General features: G+C 36.4%; 1 protein-coding gene across 1 annotated transcript in view; it reads right to left on the bottom strand.

Annotated features, from left to right (window-relative positions):
• Positions 1–14,400: 14,400 nt before the first annotated feature.
• Positions 14,401–17,003, bottom strand: part of LOC149163514 (very-long-chain aldehyde decarbonylase GL1-9-like) — a 78,002-nt gene continuing 75,399 nt past the window's right edge. The window contains exon 2 of the mRNA XM_089431752.1: positions 14,401–15,446. Coding sequence (XP_089287878.1) covers positions 14,904–15,446 — 543 coding nt within the window. The 3' untranslated portion in view covers positions 14,401–14,903. The remainder of the gene's footprint in view (positions 15,447–17,003) is intronic.

The raw sequence follows: 17,003 nt of genomic DNA, 5'->3' as shown, positions 1-17,003 counted from the left end.
TGTATGACATTCAGCAGAAAAAGATAATCTTCAGCCACTTTAAGCCCAAAGGGCCGGAGCCTAAGACAGCTGCAGATTTTATAAAGACAAGGGTGGAGGTCCTAGCCAGAGATATACATCCCATGGACCAGATTGAACTCCATAAGCAAGCTGGGGAGATGGTCTATGCAACCTTGGTAGAGAAGGCCACCATGGCACATGAGCTGAAAGAGTCCCTGAAAAACACCAACACCCAGTTGGATTTTGAGAGAATGTCCTCTCAGGCCAAAGACAATAGAATAAAGTCTCTTGAGGAGATCATTATTGATCTAGGACATGATCCTAGTGATCCAACGGGTGTGAAGGCCCTCATGAAGAAGAAAGATGATGACCTCAATGCATTGAAGAAGAGGTTAAAGCTGCAGCCCACAGAGCATCCTCAAACAGCAGAACTTCAAAAGCAAAAACAGGCTGAGGACCAACTGGACCTCCTAATGCAGCAAGACCAGAGGATCAGGGAATTGGAGAGAGAGCTGGAAGGAGCATTACAAGATAAACACGCAGAATCCACCTCCCAAGCTCCTCCAACTACTTCAACAACAACAGCAACTTCAGGGGCAGCAGTGGCCCCCACAACAGAAGCAGCAGGAACAGCAGCAGCTCCAGATGCCAGCCCAAGTGTAGAGGAATTGACCAAGGCCGTCAAAGCAATGGAGATCCAGGCAGATGAAATAAAGAAGGCCAAGGAGAAGTTGGCAGAACTGGATGCCAAGTATGACAAGTCCAAAGTGACTGTAGCAGAACAGGGCAGAGAAATAAAGGCCCAAAAAGAAAGGATAAAGGCCTTAGAGAAAGAGTTGAATCTGGAGACTGCTATGGCCGACATAAAGAGAATCCTATGGGCCAAAATTGGCCAATCCATCAGACAACAATGGAGGTCAATAAAAATAATGCATGAGCAGATGGATTTAATGGGCCAAGCTCAAGCAGAAATTCAGAAGGCCAAGACAGTGCTAGGGAACAGAGCAGAGCAGGCAAACAGAATGATAGACTTCCTGAACAGGCAAGAAAGGGAGGAATTGGCAGCTATAGGCATTCCCAATAGAACAGAGGTTGTCCTCTCTGCTAAGAAGATACTAACTCTCAGGAACTATATACAAACAGTGGAGAGGAAGTACTATGAGATGCAAGCAGATGTGGAGGAATACAAAGTTAAAATGGGAGTACTGCAAGCAAAGGGCCTGCCCAGCTTACTAAGTGGTGCAGGAAAACTGATCTCTCCAGATCAAATGGCCAACAGAATGGCAACCACTATTGAAAATCAGATTATTGCATCTGGCAGTTCATCTGAACAAGCAGGGCCTCCCACAGGGCAGAGCTTATATGACAAACTTGAAGGCCTGTTCTTCATTGAGAATGAGGTGAATCACTTGTTTGAAACCCCTCCCAATCTTTATAGACATACAGAGGCCAGGGAAACATTGATAAAGATGCGCAGACATCAAATGCCTAAGGAGGATTGGTGGCAATTCATGCTTCAGATTTTGCCACGGTAGCTTCAGTCATTCGGCCACTGCTAGCTCCAGGTCACTACAAGACAAATAACATGACAAATGTCAGCAGTTAAAACAGCTATAAAGTGACTCATCACGTACACAACGACAGCTATCCAAGTTTCAGACAGCACATCTCCAGCCGACTCTAACAGCCATAAAGTCCAAATATCTTCTGACTATTTTGACAGCTGAGGCATTAAGGAATTACTGCAGCATTCACTCCTTCAGCTACTGCATTCCAGAGATTAGCATATCATAAATGAGATATTAACTCGTTCGCTGATATTTTTGATGTAAAATTTTGTATATATACTCCCCTGAGTAACTCATAAGGGGTTGGTAATTTTCTCTATGAGACAAATGTATGATACACTTTCTGAATTATCTAATACAAAGGGCTGGATGAGCTCAGTGATTTCCTGAAATATTTGATGTCTGGATGATGCTCCATGTGCTGATGCAGAATCCCTGTGCTGTCTGATTAAATAACAAGTTTTTTCCTTAATCTTTGTTCTTGTCTTTCTTATGTTTATCAAATCATACTCATCTTATACTAAGCTAGCAGTAAAAAGAAAGAATAGTGCAGGACTTGTTTCACTACACCTTGTACTCAATTTTTACTACTGTAAATGTTTGTCTTCAGGATTACTATGCACATGAATTCTTAATTGCTCATGTAGCTGTTAATTCTATATGTATGAATATCACCTAGAAATTCTTAAATGCTCCTAGGTCAATATTCTCACTGTCTTACTCCAAAGGTTTACTGTAAGATTCTTAATTGCCTTGCATAAACTGGACACAACCCACCCAATCACTTTATGAAAGTTTATTTCTCAGACACTAACCTTGCTCTGCAGCATCACTACAGCAAATCCCTCAGCACCTCAAAATAACTAAAGGACCACTGACTCCATAGCCCAATGGACTAGAACACTTTGGAGAATGCATAAGCAGCTTGACTGAAATTATCATCCAACCAAAACATAAACCAAAACCTGAGCCTAATAACTAGCCTAAAATACTATCAAAACAGAGACAAATTATAAAGAGAGAGCCCTCTCTGATCACAGTTTGGCTAGAAACTGTGATCCAAAGATTGGTTAGTGGTTAACCCGGCCGTATTCCCTTGGGAGTCATAGGGAACAACCTGGGTGTTAACATAATGCAACATGGTTAAGAGATGAGGAGTTTCACGAGATTTTAAAGGAGGTTTGGCATGCTTTCTCACTCAATGAAGATCAATCACATGATGTGAACTTAGCTGAAAGCCTAATTTGACTAAAGCAGTGGACTATTGAATGGGCCAATAATAAGAAGAAAAAGGAAGAGGAAACTCTTTGTAGAATTGAGTCTGAGTTGGCCCGTTTAGAGGACCCTGCTAGTGGTGGTTTTGCCACCCTGGAGTCAAAATTGCATATTACAAAATTGAAGGTAGAGAAATGCAAAGATTGGAGGAAAAGGAGGAAACATGGAGTGTTAGAAGTAGGAGATGATAATACTAAATTCTTTCAACAATTTGCGAGAGGCAAGAAAGCTATCAACACAATATGGTCTCTGGTAGATGAGGCAGGTTCATCTGTTCATACGTTCAGGAGTATGGAGAACCTGGGTACTCAACATTTTGGGACACTACATAAAGCTCAATGGGAGGAAATGTTGGCATAAATAATTAAGGTAGCTAGAATCTTCCCTCGATTTGTGATCGATGAAGTAAATGAAGACTTAAATATGTCGGTTACGATGGGAGATTTTGAGGCGGTTCTTAAATGGTTTAAAAAATACAAGTCCTAATCTGGATGGATGGTCGGTAGAATTTATCTAGATCTCTTTGAACTCATTGGACAAGACATTCTGAAAGTGATTGATGAGTGCAGAACAAATGAAATAATGTATGAAGCATTCAACGCCACATTTATTGCCTTAATTCCCAAATCATATAACCTTAGGAGTTTTAATGATTTGAGGCCTATATATCTATGCAAATGTATCTCTAAGGAATAATTTGCTTTCCTGGAGAATCGTCAAATACATGAAGCTATTAACATTGCACAGGAAGGCCTCCATTTGTTAAAAGTTAAAAATTTGAAAGGCATGATTCTTAAGATATACTTATCTAAGGCACATGATAAGACCAACTGGTTGTATATTCGGATGTTGCTGACTCATATAGGATTTAAAAATGTTTTTATTAACTAGATTATGTGTTGCATAACATCTATTTCTTTCAACATTATTATTAATGGGTCTGCTACAAATTTCTTTCATGCGGAACATGGCCTTCGACAAGGATGCCCATTATCACCTCTTTTATTTCTCCTCGTCATGGAAGGACTTAGCTGGTTGTTATTCATGGAAAGGAACCTTGGGCATTTTAATGAGTGAATATTGTTGATAATATTATTCTGACACATCTACTTTTTGTATACGATGTTCTCATTTTCATGAGTGGTGCGATTGAAGATTCTGTTGTCCTTAATAGTACCCTCCAACTATTTTGTAAAGCCACAAGTATGGAGATTAATCAGGAGAAATCCATGCTCTCTGCTACAAGATGTTCCGAGTATGAAGTTAATTACTCCCATTAAAGGTTTCCCTATCGACATCTGGAATTTGAGGAGGGATTGAAATATTTGGGGTTCAGGCTAAAGCCAAATAATTATAAGATTATATATCAGATGGGTCTTGTGGCAAATATTGAGAGGAGGATAAATGTATGGTATCACAGATGGTTGTCAAGAGCGGGTCATTTGGTACTCATTAAGTATGTGTTGGAGGCCATTCTAGTTTACCGAATGTCATTAACATGGATCCCTAAGGGCACCCTTCTCTTGGGGCGGGGGGGGGGAGCGCTTGGGGGATGAAAAATTATCTTGTTTCTCTAAGGCACTAGCAACAAAAACCGGTTGGCAACTGATCACAACAGATAGTCTATGGTCGGAAGTGGTGTTCAGAAAATACTTTCCCTCTTCCAATGGAGGAATGGATACGACTACCAGCATGGAAAAGGACAAAAGTATCTATGATATGGAGAGTGTTCCTAAATGATTTTGGTTATATCAGAGCAGGATTGGCATGGATAATTGGATATGGAGTAAAGGTTCGTATTGGAACAGATGGATGGTTTGGAAGTGGTAGTGCACATAAAATCCCTCCATATTTGATTCAATTTCTTGCAGACTCGGGAAAGAAGACCCTTGATCAAATTGAGGACCTAGGAAATTCTACTCTATTTAGCCAAAAATAGGTGTCCACCCAAGAGCTTCAGATCCCAATTCATTGAAATTATGTTTGGTACAGTATACCAATGCACTCTCTGTCACGCACATTATAACTCTGGAATGTGAGGATGAACTCATATCGTCCATGCCCCCCCATGGAAGATACTCTCCAAAAGAGGGTTATCCTTTCATTTATGCAGATCACAAACCTGAAATCTTATTCTAGTGGTGGCCTCCATTATGGAAGCTTAAAGGCCCAAAAAAAGTGAAGCTCTTCATGTGGTGCCTCCTAAGTAACAAATATCCAACATGGGACAATATGAAACACAAAACTTTTCACAGACCGTCATGGTGTGTATTATGCTAGGATAGTGAAGAAACAATAAATTATTTATTCCTACAATGCCCATTCTCTATCCAAATATGGAATATGTTATATCAAACACTGGAAATCAACATTAGGTGTCATGGAGAATCTCTTGATGATACATGAGAATAATGGTGGGATAGGGCTCACCCTACCAAACTTAGGAACCTCCCTCTTTTGGTCTGCAGATGAATCTGGTCAGGTAGGAACCAAAAAATATTTTAGGAAAAAGACAAACACTGGGCCTCTATTGGAGCACAAGTAGAGGCTATTTATAACGTGATTCTTGAGGATGAGAAAAATCAAAGGCCTCATAATATTAGTGCTGAAATTATAGACAAATATCTCCCATGGGCTTATTTTGATGGCTCAACACAACAGGCAGGATGTGGAGGTGGTGCAATTTTGTTTTTAAAAGAAGAACATTCTTTCAAAATGAAGACGAGATTAGGGAGGGGCTCAAACAATTATGCAAAACTATTCAACCTTAGACTTTTTCTTATGTTTTCCCTAGAGAAAGGTTGTTGACAACTCCAGACATTTGGTGATTTTAAAGTCATTATAGACTGGTTCAATCAAGAGTCAAATTGTCACGTGCACACACTCAGGAATTTTCTGGAAGAAGTACTATCTTTAAAATCACAATTTGACTATGTTACCTATCGTCATATTTACAAAGAAGGAAACCAAATTTTCGACATTTTATCCAAAGAAGCAGCGCAACAAAATTTTGGTACTTGGATGATATATGAGCAAAATGAAAAATATTTCTATCAATACTTTCATCGACCTTTCGTTGATCAACAGTCACAGGATTTAGCACTAGCATGATCCATCACAACTTTTTATGGACATTTTTGTATTTCTGCCAACTAGTAGCTTTGAAATGAATGTGTATTCTTTTTGTCTATGAATTGATATTGTATACACTTGTACTATATTTTTGATACTTCATAGTATGTGGCCTGGTGGGGCCACCATTTTTGAGATATGGTCTTTTGAAGCATCTACATCATGTAATTTTCAATATATAGTATAATGAAAGTTACATATATAGAGATGTGGAATTTATATAATATAAATAATATTATTAAGAACCAATATAGATTCATTTTAACCAAGGATCTACCAAGCGATGAGAGGAATCAATCAAATTTCTGGAGGAAACATTTCCTCAAGTTTCACACTTCATAGATTTGATCCCTCTCCGCGCTTGGTATATCCTGAGTTAAGATGGATCTATGCTGGTTTATCATAAGTTAGTTTGTTATTATCATGATATGTTGCCATTTTTGTTAGTATAATTGTGGTATGTTTGCTAGTATATTATAGGTATTGATTATATTATATGTTGTCAGTTGTTAAAGTTGTATGCATTTCTATTGTATTACATGTTAGTTTTTTTTGTTAGTTTATTACATATTAAATAGTTTTGTTTTTTTTGTTTTCATAAATATAATAAAATATTGTTATAAGTTATTATATAAAGGTATTTATTATATATAGTTATATTCACTTTGAGATCCCATAGACGAAGATGCATTTAATAAAATTGTAGTCATTTCTCTATCATAGATGACTTCTCCCAAATCTTATAATTGATCTCAAATCTCATATATCCTCACAAAATATGAAGCTATTCCATCTTTCCTAGACATCTTTAGCTTGTAGAGTTCTTGCCTTAATGAGATGACTTCACCAGCGGTGCTTACGAAATACAACTCTACCAGTTTATCATAGATTTATTTTGAAGTTTTGAGTTTAGATACATATGGGATAAGTGGATCCTTGATGGATTCTATGAGAATCCTTTGAGAGTTAACTCCTCTTTCATATATTTGGCAAGAGCTTGAGCATCTTCCTCTCCTGGTTTTGTGATAGATCCTTTGACATGTTCCATCACCTCATTTTCAATGAGATTTAGATCTGTCATTTTCTTCCATGCAAGATTGTTTGAAGCCCCAACCAATTTATTGCTTTCCTTGCAGAGAGACATTTTGACAGATATACTTACTTGATAGAATGCTCATCCTTCTTGTTTTCTTTATGTTGATGATGATATAGAGGATAGAAAACGTCTTCTTGATGAAGGTAGTTTTCTTCAAAAATGATCCCTCATCCCACAGAGAGTGAGATGATACTGCCTTTTGATCCAGCTTCCTTTGGATGAATAGTCTCCAAAACACTTTGTCTTGAGTAGATGTAGGGTTTTGTCCTTCTTCCTCTTGATGACGATCTCAATACTTCTTTGTAGACTTCTTTGATCTAGGGTTATGATGCTTCCTTTGACTTCAAGATGATTTTCACTTTGATGCCATCCTTGAGATTTGATCCTTGAGTGTCTCTTGATAAGATGCCCTTCCTTGACTTAGTCACCTTACATCTGATACCATGCTGAGAAATCTAGGGCATAGAGATTAAGTGATTTCTCTTCTATTAGTAACTGCTTGTGAGTGATTTTTATTTCTTTAGGTTAGGATCTTCTTTTAGTTAAGTTTTTAGTGTTCTTCTTCATCAAACAACTACCAATTCATAAACCATAAAGATACAAGAGAAACAAAATATAGGCTATCATCCAAAGCCAAAACCTCTGACTCTTTTAGAGGAAAACCCGCACAAATTATTCTTATAAAGATTCCAATTGACAAATACCAAAACCACTACCCTTAACCTATTTGCCACGCCAAGACCAACACACAAGTTCTCTTGATGAGATCCTTTGACAATGACAATCAACCTCCCATTCCATTCCTTTTCTCGATTCCTCTTCCACTTCGACCTTCTTTAGCTTCAAACCTTTGGCCTAGACTTGACCTTCTTCTTATCTCGGCCTCCCTTCTAGACTTTACCTTCTTCCAATTCTTGTTTCAGCATCCATTCTAGATTCAACCTTCTTCCAACTTGGCTAGGAGGAGTGCCACTCTTTCTCAGCTTCTTTTGTTGTAACTAAGCTTTTTATAAACCCAAAACAAATCAGAAAAGAGTTTAAATTGTCCTCCTTTTTCCCTTGTACTTCGCTTTGCCTTCCCTTCTTCTCGTTGACCATAAAACTACCTTTTCGTTGCTCTTCGCACTGTTTTCAGACTTCAAAACTTGACCGGAAATTTTTCTTTGAAATGATGCGGAGCTAGACTATAAATAGTTTTAGATAAAGGAGGAATGACCTGTTGTAGAGTTTTGTAAACCAAACGTTTCGGACTACCAAGTGAGTCCATCATCAGGGGAGGATGCGTCAATAGATATTCTTAAGATCTTAATGATGAATCCAAGAGCTATAGTTAGGGTGTATATATATAAGTTATTAAACAAAAGAAATAAGAAAATAGGTAGACTCTTATCTTTTTATTTAATTAATTAATTAAATTATTTATTATTATTACTATTATATATATATATATATATATATATATATATATATTAAATTAATTAATTAATTTATTCAAGGGGATAACTTAATTGATGTCAAGCTGCACTGACATGTCAGTTGGAGAGATAATTAATTTCACTTGAAGCCGACTTGAAGAGGGATGTCTTGTGCTTGTCTTGGAGGCCTTTCAACCTTATCTAATGACTCAAACAAAATGTAACATGCCCAAGACAGATCCTTCATACATGACATTGACTCAATTTGACTTTATGACCAATCCTAAGGACTCACAATGAGAGTCATAAAATAAAATTCCTTGCACATGAAACCCATGAGACAAGTATTACAATAATGATTTGTTTTTTCTTCTTTTCATTAATTACATAAAATCACAATTACACGTCATTATGAAAACCGAACCTAGTTACTTTTCAACAAAAATCAATAAGTTGCAACTTGCGAATTATGAATGAATTCACAAAGGGGAGAATCGGGTACTCGCCCACTCTCACTGAATCTCTCAAGGGTTTTTGTCTTGGGACTACTATGGTAAAGAACTAAATCCTCCAATCCACACCAAAGACAAATGCTCAAATCCAAGATCTCCCAAAATGGTCTCTTCCTCCTCTTTTATAGAGGTGATGGATAGATCTCCAAGCCTCTAGAAGCGTCTTATTTTATTATTATTCTAGAAACTCCTCCTTTGACTTTATCTTAAGTGACATTTTAATTTTATTTTATTTTACTTAAGTCATTTTTGAGTATTTTCCTCCAACTAATTATTTTTCCTTATAAATAACTAATTAAAGTCCTTGTTAATTAAGGAAAATGGTAAATCGTCCACCATACTCTCTACAACCCCTGGAAATCACTCCTCAACATCCCATCTTGTAGATTTTTTTGTTCTGGTTCCAACGAGCTATTACACTAAGGTGTTCCATCAAATATTCTTCCTTGAATGCCACCTTGGACATAATTAATTAAGTTAGACCCCATAGAAACTCCTCAAAACTCCCCCTAGACCGCTGATAATGTAATCTTGCTCCTACGTCTTGGCCATCGCATACCCTATAAACCCATCATGACTGTACTATAAAAGAAAATAAAAATGGGGACATGACAAAATATAAAACTCTTTTTTTTAACACACACACATATATCAAATCTCCCTTTTTAAAACTATATATTAATTATATATCAACTATATAACTATTATATAGTTTATATATCTATATTCACTAAGACCACGAATAGAGGTAACTGCTCAGAAAAATGTGACACTCTGATGGATAGAAAGCCACAGAGTGGGCAAGGTGTCACGTTGTCAAGAAACAGCGGCAGGGAGACGTGAATGGTTGGAAGGAAAAAAACAGGGGAGGATGGACAGGGTTGGAAAATCGCAAGGGCCGAGAGGGTCATGGTAATGGAGCACGACAATCGAGAATGGAGGGACGACGATCAACGGTAACCAACTATTGGTGGTGGAAGGCACAACTGTCGCCGACAACTATACAGGTCATAGAACAGCAGACAATGTTACGACATGGAACAGATTCGACGGAGAGTCGCTACGGAGGAAAAGTCGGACGTTACGACAGATAGGCACAATGGAAGCGCACGACAGGGGATGACGTCAATGGAGCAGCGATGAATGTAGTTGAGTGGAGAAATAATGAGCGGAGGTGTTTGTGAAAGTTGGAGAACCAATGAACTGTGCAGCGGTGAGCCAACGAACAACTTGCTCTGATACCATATGGAGCAACTTTATGCTCATTAATTGACAGAGATACATATATATTTTTATTAATGATTGAATGATGAATGTTACATAGAAGGGCCCCTAGATTATATACTGCCTCAGGTGCCTCTTGGTGAAAGGGCATGATCTTCTAATTATGCCCCTTTGCCAAACTAATCTATAATTACAAATTTATTATTTTTTTACATAACACAAACACATATGCAGCGATCCAAAATTGTATATGGCATTGAAAGAGAATTAGATACCTCCAACAACTTTGATTAAGGGAAAATCAAAGGAAAGGAGGCTCAATAAAACCTTCAATATATCAATATAACCTATCAACTCATCGCTTCAATTTATAATTAACAACATAATCTCAACAAATAGAGGATTTCATCCAATTGTAATTTAGTTGTAATAGGGAAATAAGAAGCCTAATTAAGATTTAAAATGTCATATTGAACAAAGATGATAATTTGTGTACACCAAATCAAGAATATAAAACCATGTTAATAAAACCCCATAATTTTAAGTTGCTAGACATTTTAGAGTTGAAAAACCTTGTTAAATTTGCAAAAGTATGTGTACACCAAATTGAGAATGTAAAACCATGTTGTTAAGAAAACCACATACTTGTAAGTTACTAGACCGTTTTTGGAGTTGAAAAACCGTGTTCAATTTGCAAAAGTATGTGTACTACCAAACATGTCAATTGATGTTGGTAAGTTTATTGGGCACATATGTTTAACTATGTGAATAAGAAATCAGGTTTATATCTTCAATTTCTTCTACCAAGTGCACAATGGGAGAGCATCTCGATAGTTTCCTTCGAAAACTACCAATCCTAAGCATGTGCATGATTCACCATTTGTAATACTCAAAAGAGTCAATGAGATGGCATAATTGACTTCTTCGAAACAGAGAAACGAAATGTTTGGACACATGTAGAATTGAAATGTTTGGTGAAAGATTGTCAAATTATTAAATTTAAACGAACATTCATAAAAAAAGGGCATCCATGTGACATTCAATGACCACAAGTTGTCTATTGGAGAGTGGTGTTAATTATCAAAACGGCTGTTCAACCATTTTGATAATTAAAGGGATGAAAGAGCAATTGAATCAATGTAACAAAATTTTTGCAATGGTCCATAAGAAGATGCACTATAAAATGTAAGGGATTGGCTAAGCAAGTTGGAGATTAGGCAATCTAATTGTGGAAGTCAATTGAAGGATGATAGTACACTTAACAGAGTTATATATATATATATATTAACAAAAAAACTTTGTGACAGGGGGTAGGGTTGATGTTCTTACCAATAGCATCAAGCATTGTGAAACACATCTCTATGGATATGGAATCCCAAAGGTGTTGCAAGTTTACAATTGTAAAATGCACATTGATAGGCACTCTATTCCCCATGAAGATTCTCCTTGCAAATATTTGTGTATTGTGTGATGAATGTTTATGAAATTGATAGTCTATTTCTCATCTTGCTTAATGCTTAATACAGAAAAAGTCTTTAAGTTGTGATATTCATCAGAGATATTCAATTACTAGTTTCATCGTAAATATGGTGTAGATAAATGGTGAATTTGATTTTCCATGAGTAGACATATATTGTATGATAAAAAAAAAGGCACAAAAACATTTAATTTAAACCCAAAAGCTAAAACTCGGAAAAGAAAAGCTAAAATCTATTTACAATATCCATTTTCCAGTTGTGGAATTTTGCATACAACTGAGTTGCACTAATGATTTTCTATAAATAAACAAATATAAAAAATTGTAAGATAAAAAAATAAACACAAAAACATTTAATTAAACCCAAAAAAAAATAAAAACTATTTGCAATATCCACTTTCTAATATGGAATTGTCCACGCATTTGAGTTGCACTAATGATTTTCCACAAGTAAACAGATAAAAAAAATTGCAATATTAAATTAAAATAAACTAATAATAAAACATTTAATTTAAACCCTAAAAATAAAAACTTGGAAATGAAAAGCTAAAATCTATTTCCAATATCCATTTTCCACCTGTGAATAATTGCATGCATCATTTGAATTGCACTAATGATTTTCCATAAGTAAACAGATACACAAAAGTTGTACAACAAAAAATACCACAAAAACATTTAATTTAATTCCAAAAAATAAAAACCATATATTATATCCACTTTCCACCCGTGGAATTTTGCACACATGAAATTTCATCAAAAATGATGTTCAATTCGAAATTACCTCCTTAAATCTCTCAATCCTCTGTATTGCAATTTCATTCATAAATTCTTAATTGATATTACGTGGAAAAGTATATTATCTTCTTTCCAAATTCATACATTTCATTTTGAAAATTCGAAATTACCTCCTTAAATCTCTCAAACCTCTGTATTGCAATTTCATTCATGAATTCTTATTTGATATTACGTGGAAAAGTATATTATCTTCTTTCCAAATTCATATATTTCATTTTCAAAATTATCTTAAAACTTCAGGTTACAATTTGAACAGTTAATCTCAAATTGTGTTAATTTTTATTTATTTAAAGACTCGTTTCAGTGCCTTCATATTGTTCACCACTAAAAGCATTATCATGAACATCTCGTAATTTCACTCCAAATAAAACTCAAAATCTCTTCAACAAGTGTAATTTTATCACCGACCTATGTTTTGGACGGGAAGGATGTGGGTGAGTCATTTAAAAAATATGCATAACTAGCCAAAGGCAGTATTATCAATCCCTTAGTTACCATGCCATGTTTGTAAAGCATCATAAACGCATGCATCGCATTCCTTTGTGATGTACTAATTATCATTTCTCATGGATCCATTTATGCATGTGTTATAAATCTTAACGTGAACCATTTCAACAAAACCTACCAAAATGGAATAGTCTTTAAGTGCGACTTTTTAGGGTTTCTGGCAGATTTGTGGCCAGAATTTGGCGAAAAAATTTGTAGTCGAATCTTGATTTGTGTTGTTTAAACTGAGTTTTTGACTGCATATCGATTCAGCACCCTCAAAAATCCCTGGGGCATTTCAATTATGAAGAGTTCAACTGTCAAACTTGTGATTTCAATGAATCCTTGCCAGATTCTAGACAAATTAGATCTGAAAATTAAACGGAAAACTTAACAAAAAGTCGCACTTGAAAACTACTCGCTGCCAAAGTCTCAGAATTGAGCTATATGAATTACTCAATCAACATAAAAAGCGTACAATATTTCAACACACTTTGCGCATGCCATAGCTGAAAATAGCAGTGACCAAGTATTCAATTACCAGAATCCATGGTTTTAACTACCTTAAGCATCCTGATGGTGAATGGAGGGAGGGAGGGAGAACAGAATGAAGGGAGAACACGCCAGAGTAGCAATAGAAATAGACAGTTCATACAATTTTGTTACACGCTGCAAGAGTTGTGATATAAACCCTTAAATGATAAACATATGTAACACAGTAAACTTCTATTTAGTGTCTCGAACAACTTGGCAAACAAAAGTAATCTTTACCAAAAGTATGACTGAAAAGTGAACTTCTCACACCCAAAACATGGCCATTACATCTTTTCTGATATAATTTCACATTAATTGAGAATAGTGGAATCACTGGAACAAAAGCAAACAGATTGTGTTAAACGCCTTTACCAATTTGACAGGATGTGAATGCAACTCCATTAATACGACTCTTCAAGTCTATAAAATGGGCCTTGGTACCTTAGTAAACAGTCAACAATTTTTACGCGGCTACAAAATACTTATGGGTAAGAATTAAAGGCTTTATGCTCTATAAATGTCAAAACGACAGACGGAATAAAGCAGCAAAGTTGGTATTGCCACCATGAATGTAATCTTTGACAAGAATGTCAGTGTCCCGGAAAGAAGCCATCTCCACAATAGGTCCTTGACAGCATGAGGCCAAGAATCCTACCAGCTTCTTCTAATATTTTAGTCATCATCCTTTCTAAGAGGGAAATATGTAAGATGAAATGTAGTTCCTCTTAAAGGCATAATTTAAAACATACTCCAGATTCCTAAGAAACTAGTAGCATCTTGTTCAATCCTAACATGTTCTTTTGAATTTCATCTGAAGGAAAGCAGTAGAGAGGAAAATGGAATTATGTAAGAATTGGCTTAGGTACAGAAGAAATATCATCCCCAATAGTCAAAATACAAAGCACTTCTCTTCATTCAAGTGAAAAGATTATACATAGAATGAGTTCTGGCCATTAAATAGATATAAACAACATCAAGTTTAAGACGTCTATTCATGCCACTGATGGCCAATTGCTATCCAACTAGCATGTTAATAAGGAATGAAAAATATAAAAAATAATGCTCATCATTAACTCACACAATGGAAAAACATCATAATACACTGCATTTTCCTAAAGAAACTGAAATCGTACTTATAACAGTGGTACACTGTGACAAGTAGTAGACAACTATTTGTGTAGGTTACCCTCTCAGTCACAGCCATTTTCCTCTGATATTTAGAAGGCAAGTAGAATCTGAAAACAGCACTGTATTTTCTTGTGACTGCCCTCAATTTCAGTAAGTGCACATGAGCTAAGTTTCAAATGCCTGGCAGAGATTGCATATGACACTTGGATATCCACCGTCACCTTGCGACACTGTCAAAATCCTTGCACTCTAGAAAAAAGATTATTCCTTAAGTAGTCTTGCTTCAAAGCCTCCATCAGGTCGCTTTTCAAGGGTGTATGGCATATAAGTGCCAAGAAGCTTATCCCACAACACAAAAAAGGGTTGTGAATAATTATACTTGGTCCCTTGAAGCTGATGGTGGATATCATGATAAGCAGTATTATTTTGAAACAGTATGTGGAATATATTCCCGGGTAACCAAAGCCCACAATGATCATCGATGGTTTTAATAACCGCAAATGTAAAAAAAAACACAGCAGTCTGTGCTGTCATTCCTGAGACAAGAAATGAAATTGCGCCACCTAGAGTATCAAGCAGAAGCCCCTCCAGTGGATGATTGTATAAAGCACCAATAGCATAAGGCACTACCAGCTTGTGGTGTTGTGAATGAACATGACGATATAGAAACTTGTTCTGATGCATGTAGCGGTGCACAAAGTACTGCCAAGTATCCATTACGAACATTGCAATTAATACTTGAAAAATCTGAACGAGAAATGATGGTTGCAATGACTTCCCAGTTAGACCCACTTTTGATGTCATCTGTTAAAAGGCAAATAAAAAATTGTTAAGGATCAAGTCCCATACAACTAAGGTTCTTAACTTGGACTCAGTCCAGAAGTGCATTATCAAGGAGAGCAGATGTGAAATAGGGCTATCACTGCCTAATTTGAGAAATTACAAGCATTATTTTGGACTTTTCTGTTGATTTTTTCATTCAGACATGCATCCATGGTGAGGGGTTTTATTAATCATATTTTTATTAGTATATAACTTTCTTGCATGCATTAATGGTAACAAGGCCAGGAGTCACTATTGGTTCAACATTTACATTTATACCACAATGTTTTTACTAAACAAATAATGGATCAGTATCACAAATGAAACACTTGGCCATAACCATACTTGAAATACCGACAGATTATGTTAATTAGAATAAAAGTAAATTGAAGCAAATGACCAATATACAAGAGCGTACAAATTCTAGCCACTGTGCTTTTACCAGAGAGTAGTGTCAAATTAACACTGAAGATGTCAAAACTTTCTATAAATGGGAGACCACTTTTACTGGGTCATGAGGCATTGGGTCAACAGAAAACCAAGACCTGACAAGAGATAGCTTTCTGTTATAATTCCTGTAACTACATTTTTCACTTCAAGGGTCACAGTTGGGTTTTTTCTTGCTCCTCGTTCTATTATCTGTCTAATTATCTTAAGTGCAGAAAATGGATAGCCATGAAAATTTGTTAGCTTTTGGGATAGCTCCAAAACTGTTTTCACCTTGCTAGGAGGGCGTGAGCCATCTATGAGCCCCTTGGGCAATGCTTCCTGTACATATTGATGTCTCAGTTTGGGTGGATGCTTGACCTTAGTTAGAGTGCTGGCATGGTGCCCTTACCTAGAAGGTTGTTATCTTGATTGGCATGTTGACTACCCCTTGGGAACACAAAATCAGGAAGTCCGCTACTTGATCTAAGGGAGCGCTGGGCACTTGGCCATTGGACCTTGGGACCATGTGATACATACCATGGAAGTTGGGCACTTGACTTGAGGATGGTTGAGTTGAGAAGCATATTTGATGGACATTAGTGATGGACCCAAGCACATTGAGAGAAGCATTGCAGCCTTGTGACCACATTTGCATACATACGAGTAGAAATGGGCACATGTGAGGGTATATGTCACACAATTAGATGAAGAACACCTTGCATGAGGACACTCAGATAGTAGACTACCATGGAAGGGGGAGCATTGGACTAACATCGTATTTGAGAGCAAACCATCTTAGAGGAGAGACATCAAGCACATGATCAGCACTTGGCAGGCATTTCACTTTGGAGGTTGTGGACTGACATATGCACATCCTTGTATTGTAAAGCACTCATAGTGTGGTTGCATTGTTGGTTACCTGTACGGACTTATGTCCTTATTTTATGCTTACCTCCCTCACTACTTGTATCTACAAGGGAGGAGAGAGCTCTTGTATTTATTATCATAATTGCACTCTTCTTTGTACTTGTCTTGAAGACATTAGGGGTAACATTAGGGGAATTTTGAAGTAAAAAAATGGACCTCAAAACAAAAAATGTACTAACAAAA

Source organism: Pinus tabuliformis, chromosome 5_1 (genome assembly GCF_031772625.1).
Source record: "Pinus tabuliformis cultivar Carrire ecotype Pingquan chromosome 5_1, CPIR1, whole genome shotgun sequence".
NCBI classification, from domain to species: Eukaryota; Viridiplantae; Streptophyta; class Pinopsida; order Pinales; family Pinaceae; genus Pinus; species Pinus tabuliformis.
The sequence above is the reverse complement of the archived record's forward strand: the minus strand, read 5'-3'. Positions and strand labels throughout refer to the sequence as shown.